This window comes from Diabrotica virgifera, chromosome 9 (genome assembly GCF_917563875.1).
Source record: "Diabrotica virgifera virgifera chromosome 9, PGI_DIABVI_V3a".
NCBI classification, from domain to species: Eukaryota; Metazoa; Arthropoda; class Insecta; order Coleoptera; family Chrysomelidae; genus Diabrotica; species Diabrotica virgifera.
The window spans coordinates 221,632,668-221,645,224 of record NC_065451.1 but is presented as its reverse complement, the minus strand read 5'-3'; the positions used below and the strand labels follow the sequence as shown (position 1 = coordinate 221,645,224).

The following is a 12,557-nucleotide window of genomic DNA, read 5'->3' as shown; positions in this document are numbered from 1 at the left end:
AGCACTACATCTCAAAGGAGTTTAATTTTTTGATTTCAGAGTGTTTTATTGTCCACGCTTCCATGCCGTATAGTAAAGTAGAAAAAACGTAACAACGTAGCATTCTTGTGCGATCTCTAGATTAAGGTTACGGTTGCAAAGTAAGTTCTTCAATTTTATGAACGTGTTTCTTGCCATTTCTATTCTAGATCTGATTTCTTTTGTTTGATCTCCATCTTCGGTTAGCCACGTTCCTAAATATTTATATGTTGTTACTCTTTCGATCGTTGTATTATTGATGATCAGGTTATCTACATTTTGTGGTTTTTTTGAGAATATCATCGATTTCGTTTTCTTGAGATTCATTTGCAGTCCGTACCTTTCACATCCATTGTATACATGTTGTATTATGTACTGTAGATCTTCCATGTTACTTGCAAATATGACCGTATCGTCCGCATATCTAATAATATTAATGCTATTTCCGTTGACCAAAATACCTTCCACAATATCCGATAAAGCTTCTTGAAATATCACTCCACTGTAGACGTTGAATAAGAGTGGTGAAAGTATGCACCCTTGTCGAACCCCTCTAAGTATACTCACTTCCTTTGTTAGTTCTCCTTCGACTCTTACTCTTGAAAAGGTTATTAAGGGACAAACCACCAGAAGAGATGGACTGACAATTTTTCATAGAGGCAACAACTCGCCCATAAAGAAGCAAAATAACGTATATAATGAAAAAAGAAGAAGAGAAAGAAGACGAAGACAATATAGATGCTAGAAAAATGACTGGGCAAAGCTTTAGTATATAAACATAAGAACAAGCAGAAAACCAAGCATAAGAACAAGAATGAAAACTATAGTATCAAGATGACAATAATCTGTTTACTAAAAGCAGATTAAAAACAAAATGACAAATTGTTAAAAAAATAAAATAAAAAGAACAATGTTATCCATATTTTGAAAAATTATGTCAAAACTCACCTTCAACAACTTTCCAGACAATTTAACTTTGGTTCCATCTACGTTTACGAGATCTTCATCGTCTGTATTAATTTGCTTCTCGATATCTTCTTCTTGTTCTTCAGTCATGGCAACGTTAATAGGCGGGTTCTGACCAGTTGTGGCTTGATAAAGAGGGCAGGCTTTGTTTGTTCTAAAAATATTTAAATTTTTAAAACATATTGCTAAATACTTCAACCAAGACATATTATTATGTAAGCCACACAAATATTACCGGGATTATATTTGAGTAATCCATCTTATTCGCGATGTGCAAGTACTTGGAAGGGAATTGAGAAACGATCGTGCGCGAATAGCGGAGAAATATTGCAACTTTCTTAAATAATTCATATTGTCAATTGAAATTGTCAAATTGACGTACATTTCATATCTACTGTCTATGAAGAAGAAAAATTATATGTTGCTCCACAATATTGATATGATATGCAATTATTATATAAAGGTAAATTTAATTAATTGTATTTTGCTTGCGGTACTGCATTTTAATAACTAATTTTATTTACTACATACAATTGTTTACGTTTTAATAACATAACCTGAATCTTATTTTTTCTTCTTATTATTTTTTTGGACTATAGCCTTGACAATTACCCAGTAACCAGGACACCAACCAGGACTAACATAATTGGCCAATATGATTAAAAGTGCGAATAAAGTTGCAGAGCGTAGAAATAGGTGTCGCTTTGCCTAACTTGCACGGTCCCAATAATGAACTCAATGATGACACCAGAACTAATCTTCACTGAGAAGATTAACAAAAGATCCAAATACTAATGGGGACTTAATATGTTTCACTAAGGGATCTCACACTGCCCATGGTACTGGATCAAAAGTCTTTGAGTAGACATATAATTATAATAAATCTTGCAGCCTAGATATACACTTAGTCCAGAAAGCCACTGCGCATCCGCTAGGAAAAATATTCTGATTCGGATTTTTTGCACAATCTTACTCAAAAAGGACTCCTTTTAACAAATTTGCATGTTGCCAGGACCAAAAGGTGGTCAAACATTTTTTAAACGTATTTTTTTTGTTTTTTTCTTAAAATTATTTTTTTTGCATGGAAAAAAGTTTTTTTAGGTTTTTTGGATCATTCCAAACAGAAAAGGTCTTTAGTGACTTTTCTCTAAAAATGATAATTTTTGACATATAAGCGATTAAAAATTGAAAAATTGCGAAATCGGCCATTTTTAACCCTCAAAAACTATATGAAAAACTGAAAATTTGAATGTTGCCAAGGTAGGTAGATATTCTTTAAACATCGATTGATGAAATCCCGAAGAGTTTTTTGCAATACAATATTCAAAACTCCTTTGTTTTTTAATTGCTAATCAAGCGTGCGCGACACTATTTTCCACCGTTGCATGTGTATACAGTATGGTGCAAATGAAAGGAATAAATTCGTTTTTTCGTAAACCGGCGACTTTAAGGAAAAATCCCGAAACAGGTCGATTTTTATTTTTAAGTTATGATATTGTGGCATATATGGTATACTAGTGACGTCATCCATCTGGACGTGATGACGTAATCGATGATTTTTTTAAATGAGAATAGGGGTCGTGTGCTAGCTCATTTGAAAGGTTCTTCAATTCTCTATTCAGTAATATAAACATTTACATAATTATTTATACAGGGTGTCCAAAAAAAAGTTTTTAATTAAATTATTTGAAAAAAACGAAGAATGTATGTAATTTATTTAATTCAAAATACATTTTACTGTTACCCGAAAACTAAAAAATGTTTATTTCACAAATAAACATTGCTTTTCGATTAAATTCAGTGTTCAAGCCAGCTCCCGCCAGCCACCTGCCTCTTGGAAGTTTGAACATTTAATTTAAGCGAAAAGCAATGTTTATTTGTGAAATTAACTTTGTTTTCTGATTTTTGAAAGCAGTAAAATGTATTTTGAATTAAATAAATTATATACATTCTTCTTATTTTGTCAAATAATTTAATTTAATAAATTTTTTTGGACACCCTGTATAAATAATTATGTAAATGTTTATATTACTGAACTGAGAATTGAAGAACCTTTCAAATGAGCTAGCACACGACCCCTATTTTCATTTAAAAAAATCATCGATTACGTCATCACGTCCAGATGGATGATGTCACTAGTATACCATATATGCCACAATATCATAACTTAAAAATAAAAATCGACCTGTTTCGGGATTTTTCCTTAAAGTCGCCGATTTACGAAATAACGAATTTTTCCTTTCATTTGCACCATACTGTATACACATGGAACGGTGGAAAATAGTGTCGCGCACGCTTGATTTGCAATTAAAAAACAAAGGAGTTTTAAATATTGTATTGCAAAAAACTCTTCGGGATTTCATCAATCGATGTTTAAAGAATATCTACCTATCTGGCAACATTCAAATTTTCAGTTTTTCACATAGTTTTTGAGGGTTAAAAATGGCCGATTTCGCAATTTTTCAATTTTTAATCGCTTATATGTCATAAACTATCATTTTTAGAGAAAAGTCACCAAATATCTTTTCTGTTTGGAATGATCCAAAAAACCTAAAAAAACTTTTTCCCATGCAAAAAAAAATGATTTTAGGAAAAAACAAAAAAAAACGTTTAAAAAATTGTTGACCACCTTTTGGTCCTGGCAACATGCAAATTTGTTAAAAGGAGTCCTTTTTGAGTAAGATTGTGCAAAAAATTCGAATCAGAATATTTTTCTTAGCGGATGCGTAGTGGCTTTCTGGACTAACTGTATTCCAGGCTGAACCGGCAACTGTATTTCCAGGTTTTTGTTTTGGTGGCCTGCATTAAGGAAATCATGGATGAAGACCCCAAAACAAAGATAATCACCATTTATACAGATAGCCAAACGGCTGTTCTGGCAGTAAAGAACCCACTCACCAAATCCAAACTATTGAGAAACTGCAAAGACCTCCTCAACAACCCGGCAAAAGATAGTAAAGTGTCTTTAATATGGATGAATACTAATACTGCTAAGACTGGTACTAAAGTGAAAGATAAGAGGAAGGAGTATAGGAAGGAGGAGAGTGTCATGGTTAAAGAATTTAAGGGACTGGTTTAAATGCAGTTCTATAGAACTCTTCAGAGCAACAGTAGATAGAGTAAAGATAGTGATGACGATATCCTGCCTCCGATTGGGAGATGGCACCTAAAAAGAAGAAAAATGTGGGCGAATGGGTACATGGGAATGAATAAGCAGATTTTTTTTTGGTAAAACAAGGCTCAAGAGGAACCTTTGTAAGCCTATAACCATTCTGTTGCATCACTAGTTACTACAAAAAACGAAGTTGATAAGAAATCATCAAAAGAAATGTAGTCTCGCCTGAACTAAGAAGAAAAAGAAGAACATATGTTTCAGGTGAATGTTTTTGTAGTATTATACAGTAAAGTTGATGAAAGATTCAAGTCCAACGTTTGTGTTTGTTTTTCTTTTTAAGCCACTTGGTTTAAGCCAATCTATTGGTACTCTCAACACTAAAGAAGAACTACACCAAAAATATTCTTCGAAGATCACAATTTAACATTGTGTTGCTGCATATAGCAAACATTTTAAGAATTAATATTTTTATGTATTTATAACAAACACTGCGCAAAAAAATAATATAGCAGCTATATCTTATATTTGACAATGATATTCATTGATTTTCTCATTTACTCACCTCATATGGCCGACATTTCCACAGGCTCCACACTTGAGTTTGAGGTCTGGCTTGAGTTTGGTTTTCCTCCTTGATTTAGGAGGAGACGAGGACATACTCTTACTAGAAGTTGGTGTAACAGGTGTCGAAAGAGCTAAAATACAGTTAACAATTTTAATATACCCAAGATTTTCTTTCTTACATCAAAGATATCAAAAAATGTTCAAATCGAATGGAATCAAAATTCTTACGTAACTTATCAGTAGTCTACACCAAAGTTTATTTGCTTTGATCTGATGACCTCCAACAATATTTAGAAAAGGAAGCCAAACTGAGAGGACCAAAATAAATTAAAATAAAACAAAATACATTAACGTAAGCAAGAAAAATAAGACACAAATGACAGAACTGACAATAGACGCAAACAGCTTCGAAGAAGTTAAAACGTTCAAATATTTGTGAGTATTAGTCAACAGAAGAAATGAAAGTGTAGATATGAAAAAAAGAATTCAAGCGGGAAATAAAGCCTTCTACAGAAATATAAAATTTTTAGAGATAAGAAGATAAGCTGAAACGCAATAAAAATCTACAAAACGACCGTAAGACCAATAGTGGTACATACTTTAGAGACATTTACATTAACAGGAAGAGAGGAAGAGCAACTAAACGTTTCTAAGAGGAAAATAATTATGAAAAAAATACTGGGAACGATGAGGAAAAACGAAGAGGATGAAAGACAATGAATGAATCACGAAATACAAGAATGTATATGTCAAGACAACATAGTTAGAGCAATGAAAGCACAGAGAACTAGATGGTATGGACATAAAATGAGGAGAGCAATTAGTTAAGAGTTATGACGGAAACCAGAAACTGTAAAACCAAACCCAGAATGGGATGATCCTCCACACAAAAAGAATCTTCAAGTGAAAACAGCTGCAGCTTCCTCGGCAGTATATAGCTTGTATATATAGGTTAATATTTTATTGTCTGTACTTACAGTCACTTGGATTTGGCAACTTTTCAATCGCAGTCCCTGCAGGCGGTACGATAGGCGTCGAATGCATATGCGTATGCCCACCTCCCATCTTTTCCTTCTCTTGGTTTCTCTTGATCCGCCTCAGTTGCTCCTGTATCCGTCGCTTCTCTCTCTTCATCTCTTCCTTCTGCGCTTCGTCTAACGTAGCGAACTGTCTTATGAATTCTTCGTCTTTGGTCATACGAATTTTGACGTAGGCGTCTATCACGACTTGCTTCCGGACGTATTCTACGCGGGTGAATTCGCGTCCTTCTGGGTTCCTAAAAGTTCTGAATATTTTCAATATCCTTCCTAAAAAATATTTCCAAAGTTAATTCAATCATGTGAAAGACTGTTTATGTTTCCTTTCGATTCAGAGGTGGTTCTTCATCCACAGGCAGCTGTTTCTGTCTCTAGACTTCTTCAGTGGAGCTACCTGAACACCTCTAAATCGAAAAGAAACCAAACTGTGTATATAAGAGGAATTATAAAAATAAAATAAAATTTTTGTCTCTAGACTTCTTCAGTGGAGCTACCTGAACACCTCTAAATCGAAAAGAAACCAAACTGTGTATATAAGAGGAATTATAAAAATAAAATAAAATTTTATAATCAACTCTTAGGACTCTTAAAGAAAAGATGAAAAGTCCACATGCAAAATTTATTAAAGATAACAAATAATAATTTAAATCTGCAAAATTTTCGTGTAACTCGGCTGCCCCAAGTAAAAACACTGTATATCCAATTTTTTCAATATCGTTTTATTGCATTTTTGGATTTAGGGTGTTGTTATCTACCGTTTACCAAGGAAGAAAAAAATAAAAAATGAGTAGAACCACAATTTAATATTGCTATGAAACATATTATACCACATTCCATTTTCACTTCACCAATTTAAAACACATTATATCCATATCCCCAAGTATAAACAATGTAAATACGGGATATACAGTGTTTTTATTTGGTTTTTGTGATTTACAGTGATTTACCATGGAAATGACAGTATTTACATTTTGCATTCGCCAAGACCATTGATATCCCTAAAGCAATTTATAGTTGTTTTTTAGTTATTAATGGTTATTGTGATAAGTGCAGTAGAAATTTGTCGTGTATAAATTATTTAAGTTTATTGCATTAATTATTTAAAATATATTTTTAAAATTCAACAAGGTGTTAGGTACCTATTAAGAGGAAACAGTAGCGATCAACAGGTAGCAAAAACGCGTTCCAAGATTGCGGCTGTAATTTTGAATATTTTTTCGAGATATTTGGCACACGTATTCGTAATATAATAAAGAATGGCGGTACAGAGCCCAATTTGAAAAATATATTAATATGTTGTTCTGAAGCTATTTTCTTGTGGCATTTTTATAATCAAGTATATTCAAATGGGAAATAAGCCACAATTTTACCTAAAAATGATTTTATTAACGTTTCGACGCCCCAATATATTAATATGTGGAAATTACTCTGTAATTAAATACAATATTAAAAAAACGAGCCTGTACCGCCATTAAGAAGAACAAAAAATACACTTTCTTCAAATAAACTTTTTTATCCGATGCCTAGATTTTGTGTTATTTTGGAACTACAGTGGAACCCCGATAAGTCGGCCCCCGATAACCCGGAACTCCGGCTAACCCGGACCGATTTTTATCAGACAAAAATTTCAACAATAAAGATGTATTGCTGTTACAAAATCTCGTGAACCTAATTCATTCATTTGGTGACGTCAATATACGAACGAAACGATTGAATCCGACATTACTGAAAATATCAGGGTGCAGATGGGACCCTGTCGCGCAATTCGCAGCAAATAAAATAGTCGTATGTTTTTGGCTTCATTTCATTTCGGTTATACATACGCATTTTCAAGGTTCACGAGGTTTTGTACCAACTCTATGTAATATAATATTTGAGAGATAATGGGTACTTGTGTAATTTGAACTACATATACAATTACAAAGACCATTAATATTCTTTTTTTAACAATGGTCTTAGTCATCACTGTTATTAAATAACATAACATCAGAGACGGTATTGTGTGTAGTAAAGTCGTATTGTTCGCTTCCAATCGTTCGTAAATCTATTCAGATTTTGTGTGCGTGTTTTTGTCTATAAGGGCAACAAAACTTAAAAATGTTGTAGTGACAATGGAAAAGAAACTAGAAGCATTAAGTAGAATTGATAAAGGTGAATCTTGCAGCATTATATGGTGTCGGTACATCTACAGTATCGGATTGGAAGAAAAATAGAACTAAAATCGAAGATTTTTTTTCAATATGATAACAAAAGACAGTTTGGACAATCGGTGCAAAGCTAATAAAGCTAAGAATGAGACTCTTGACGACGCTTTGTATGTGTGGTTTTGTGTGGAATGCGAACGTGGTTTACCAGTGTCTGTGTGACAATTATAACGGAGTTTATCTGTAAGCATACCATATTTCATTAATTTTTACCATTTTCTCCGGCTAACCCGGATTTTCGATAACCCGGATAGGCCGCGGTCCCGATTAATCCGAGTTAACGGGGTTCCACTGTACTAAAATTTTGTATTTCATTAGTAGTTCCAAAATGACACAAAATCTAGGCATCGGATAAAAAAGTTTATTTAAAGAAAGTGTATTTGTTTGTTCTTCTTAATGGCGGTGCAGGCTCGTTTTTTTAATATTGTATTTAATTACAGAGTAATTTCCCCATATTAATATATTTTTCAAATTGGGCTCTGTACCGCCATTCTTTATTATATTACGAATACGTGTGCCAAATATCTCGAAAAAATATTCAAAATTACAGCCGCAATCTTGGAACGCGTTTTCGCTACCTGTTGATCGCTACTGTTTCACCTTAATTATCAAATATGAATTAAAATCGAATAAGTCAGTTAATAATAAACATGTGAAATCAGAACAAAAATGACTCGTGAGAATCATCCATACTCAAAGGTAAGATATTGTTTACAGATAATAAAGAACTTTATTAGGACCGTGACTGTTTCCTGGCAGATCAAACAACACGTTTATGTTTTTTTATACGTGTATCCTTATATATTTTGACCTGCTGAATTCGAATTTCAAACTTGCATTTGCGTCGGAAGTGACGAGAATTTATTATAAACAATTTAATTGTTTAAGTTATTATAATTCGTCAACTAAAAAATATAAATCATATTTACAAAATGCATTTTATTAATTTAAAAAAAAACTACAAAATGATGTTTAGTAAACCTTGACCAATAATTAGACCACAGATGCTGCAAAATGAGTGCCAAAACATTGCAAAATTACAGAATTTAGTCGATTTCTCACTTTTAACTCTGCTGAATTTTGAGTAAGATAACCTTATAATAGCCCAAATAAAAAAACTATAGGCTGTAAAACTAAACCTTAATATGCCTTAATTTAATATGTATTATAAATATTATATATAACAAAGTTATAACAATAAACGAAAATTTTTTATTAAAAAATGCATAATATAATTTGTTTATATAGAGAATTTAATATAATTTGTATATGTATACAGAAATAATAGAGAAACTTATTTTTTTGATCTCTGAAAACGGTGTCAAAGGTCGTTTTGGCGTACTTGGTCAGTCGCTGAGACACTAGTGGACAAGCTTTTTCATAACCCTGGATGGATGGCAGCAATTACATGACTCAGACATTGACCATTAAATTGTTGCAATTTGTTATATTTATATTTGTTAAAGGAACTTGGATGAAGTATCATTTGTAGTACTTAATGTCTTTAAAAAGTGGGACATTTTATGCTATATTTTTAGGTTTCCCAAATAGAATAGTATGTGTTCAAAACCTAGTCAGGAAATAAAATGCAGACATAAAAATATTTACTAAAAAACAAGAGTATTTTTTGCTAAATTAATGTGTATTCACTTTTATTTCAAACAAAACAGAAATTTGAAAAGTTAAGTCCTTTACGTTTTCTACTCTGGTGAACATTTTTCGAATTGGCGCTTACAGTGTTTCTACTTAAGACAGCCGAACTACTTTCTGGTAATATCCAAAATCTCTGACTTTTACAATTTATAAGACAAGCGACGACGAATAAAGAAGACGAAAAGGACTCTACAATAGGCAATCACATTTCGCTTCATTCGTCTAGGAAGAAGGTCCGAAAGTTAGTTCTTAGTTCTCAAAAATGTGAGTAAAGATAAAAGTAAAAGACAATTTCCTTTCGATTCAGAGGTATTCAGGTAGCTCCACTGAAGAAGTCTAGAGACAGAAACAGCTGCTTGGGAATGCTGAACCAGCTCTGAATCGAAAGGAAACAAACTGTCTTTCACTTTTACCTTTACTCAAAATTTTAAGTACTAGGAACTAACTTTCGGACCATTTTTCTAGACGAATGAAGCGAAGTGTGACTGCATATTGTAGAGTCCTTTTATAGACTGCATATTGTAGAGTCTTCTTTAATCGTCGTCTCTTGTCTTATAAATTGTAAAAGTCAGAGATTTAGCATGTTACCAGAAAGTAGTCCCACGAAAAGTTTTCAGATTTAGGGCCGGTACTTTATGCCTCGATTAACAGCCCGTTAGTTAACGGAGGTTTAATCGGGACCTCTTTAGGGTCTCTTGCGTTGTAATAAATGCAATTACAGTATTACAAGTATTATAATAATTAAAATAAGTATAATAATAATTATAATTGCATTTATTACAAGGCCCTAAAGAGGTCCCGATTAAACCTCCGTTAACTAACGGGCTGTTAATCGAGGCATAAAGTACCGGCCCTTAAACTATTATTTATTATTTTTAATAAATTTTGCATCTGGACTTTTCATATTTTCTTTAATTCAATCAGTTAACTGAATAGGCTATTGATTATGTATTTCAGAAAGGAACTACAACGTTAACAGGGTTTTATTGTTTCATATAGTCAGTGCTGTTTTTGTAACAATATAGGTTCCGGTACGCAATGTTCCGGAGGGCCTGGAGAGTGTTCATAAAGGGGGTCCACCCCCAGGAAAACTTTTTAAATTTAGCCTCAATACGGGCGTTTTAAGCTGTTTGGGATCAAGGCAAAAATTAATTAATTTGTCTAGAATTTTGTTGTTTTTTTTTTAATTGTTTTTCCAAGAGGTCCCGGTACGGCGTACCGTCACAAAAACAGCACTGCATATAGTCAATGGACCTCTATATTTGAAAAAACCGCGGAGTGCTACCATTTAAATAGGTGCGTTTTTGAGAAAGGGGTGAATTAGTCCCTAGGCACAGGGCGAATTAGGGTGAGTTCTATGCACATTTTTAGTGCAAACACGTCTATAGGAAAATTGTTCCAGGTTAAATTTACTATCGAAATATCACATTTTAAAGTCAAAAAAATGTTTTTTTACAAAAATATATCGAAAAGAAAAGCAAAAAAAACATGAAAGATAGAAATTTTGTTTTTTGCCCCATAACTTTTTTCCACGGTGATATAGGTATAGGCATTGCTTCACAGAAAAAAACTTCCATCCTTCATATTTAAAGTGGCGTTTGGTAGAAGTTCCTGTGATTTACAATTTCCAAAATACGATTTTTCAAATTTCGCCACTCACAGCGATTTTGGGATATTTTCCTTGTTACTTCACAAGCATTGTTCTGTAGCTTTTTTCTACGCATTTCTAGGTATACGTAATGGTACATTTAGTAGAAAGAGAAGTCAATTACCTTTAAAATGTTCTATCGTAGAAGGCCGTATGGCTATATTTAAGCAAGATATGGTTTTTCAAAATTTTATACTTTTAATGATTTTTGATATATTTTACGATTATTTTTAATTTCTCATTAAAACTTTTTTTTATTGTAGATTTGGTTATATTATACATTGTGTAATAAAAAGGAAAACTCATTTTCTTTACTTTAAAATGGTGTACTGTAAAAAATTCTAGGACTATTTTTAAACAAGACTTTTTTTCAAAGTGTGACATAATATACACATCCAATAGTTGGAACCATATGGAAAACTTTTTTAGTATTAATTTTCTGAAAAAAAATTATTCTTTATAAAATGCTCTGCCTAGTCTGAAACCTAAAATTCAATCATCAGATATAAAATTGTATTAATAGTGTACGAGGTATGTTAAAAAATATGAATTTGCTCAGGAGTAAAGTACCTTTATATTTCACAATATCGAAAAATGTTATTAAGAAAAATTATTTGGAATTAAAAATTATATTATAATATGCAATTATATTCTTCTAATTAAAAAAAAATAAAAAATTTTAAATTTTTTTCAAATTACGGATACTCTTGGATATCCTACGGATATCTTGTTTAAAAATAGTCTTAGATTTTTTTGGAATACACCATTTTAAAGTAAAGAAAATATGCTGTTTTCTATTATACAATGTATATCTTTAAATGTACAAGAAAAAAGTCATAATGAGAAATTTAAAAAATAATCATAAAAAATATCAAAAATCATTAAAAGTATAAAACCTTGAAAAAGCAGGACTTGCTTCAAAATAGTCAAGCAACCTTATACATTTGACCATTTTAAAGGTAATTGACTCCTCTTTCTAATAAATGTACCATTGCATATACCTAGAAATGCGTAAAAAAAAGTTACAGAATGGGGAAAACGGCCCAAAAATGCTGTGAGCGGCGAATTTTGAAAAATCCGATTTCGGAAAATATAAATCCTAGAGACTTCTACTATTAGCGGTGTGCAAGTACTTGGAAGGGGAAACGAGAAACGACCCTGCGCGAGTCGCGGAGAAATATTGCAACTATCTTAAATAATTCATATTGTCAATTGAAATTGTCAAATTGACGTATATTTCATACCTTCTGTCAATGAAGCAGAAAAATTAGATATTGCTCCACAATATTGATATGATATGCAATTATTATATAAAGGTAAATTTAATTAATTTTATTTTGCTTGCAGTACTG

The 12,557-nt window shown here is 32.2% G+C and overlaps 2 protein-coding genes across 3 annotated transcripts in view; both read right to left on the bottom strand.

Moving 5' to 3' along the window:
• LOC126892004 (uncharacterized) overlaps positions 1-12,557 on the bottom strand; it is a 502,972-nt gene that overhangs the window by 9,461 nt on the left and 480,954 nt on the right. The gene's annotated exons all lie outside the window — the stretch shown is intronic.
• Positions 1-12,557, bottom strand: part of LOC114330179 (transcription initiation factor TFIID subunit 1) — a 68,971-nt gene that overhangs the window by 22,971 nt on the left and 33,443 nt on the right. For both annotated transcript variants that reach the window (XM_050661398.1, XM_050661399.1), the window contains exons 19-21: positions 5,641-5,970; positions 4,662-4,794; positions 967-1,138 (exon numbers count right to left, since the gene is read on the bottom strand). In XM_050661398.1, the coding sequence (XP_050517355.1) occupies positions 967-1,138; positions 4,662-4,794; positions 5,641-5,970 (635 nt within the window). The remainder of the gene's footprint in view (positions 1-966; positions 1,139-4,661; positions 4,795-5,640; positions 5,971-12,557) is intronic.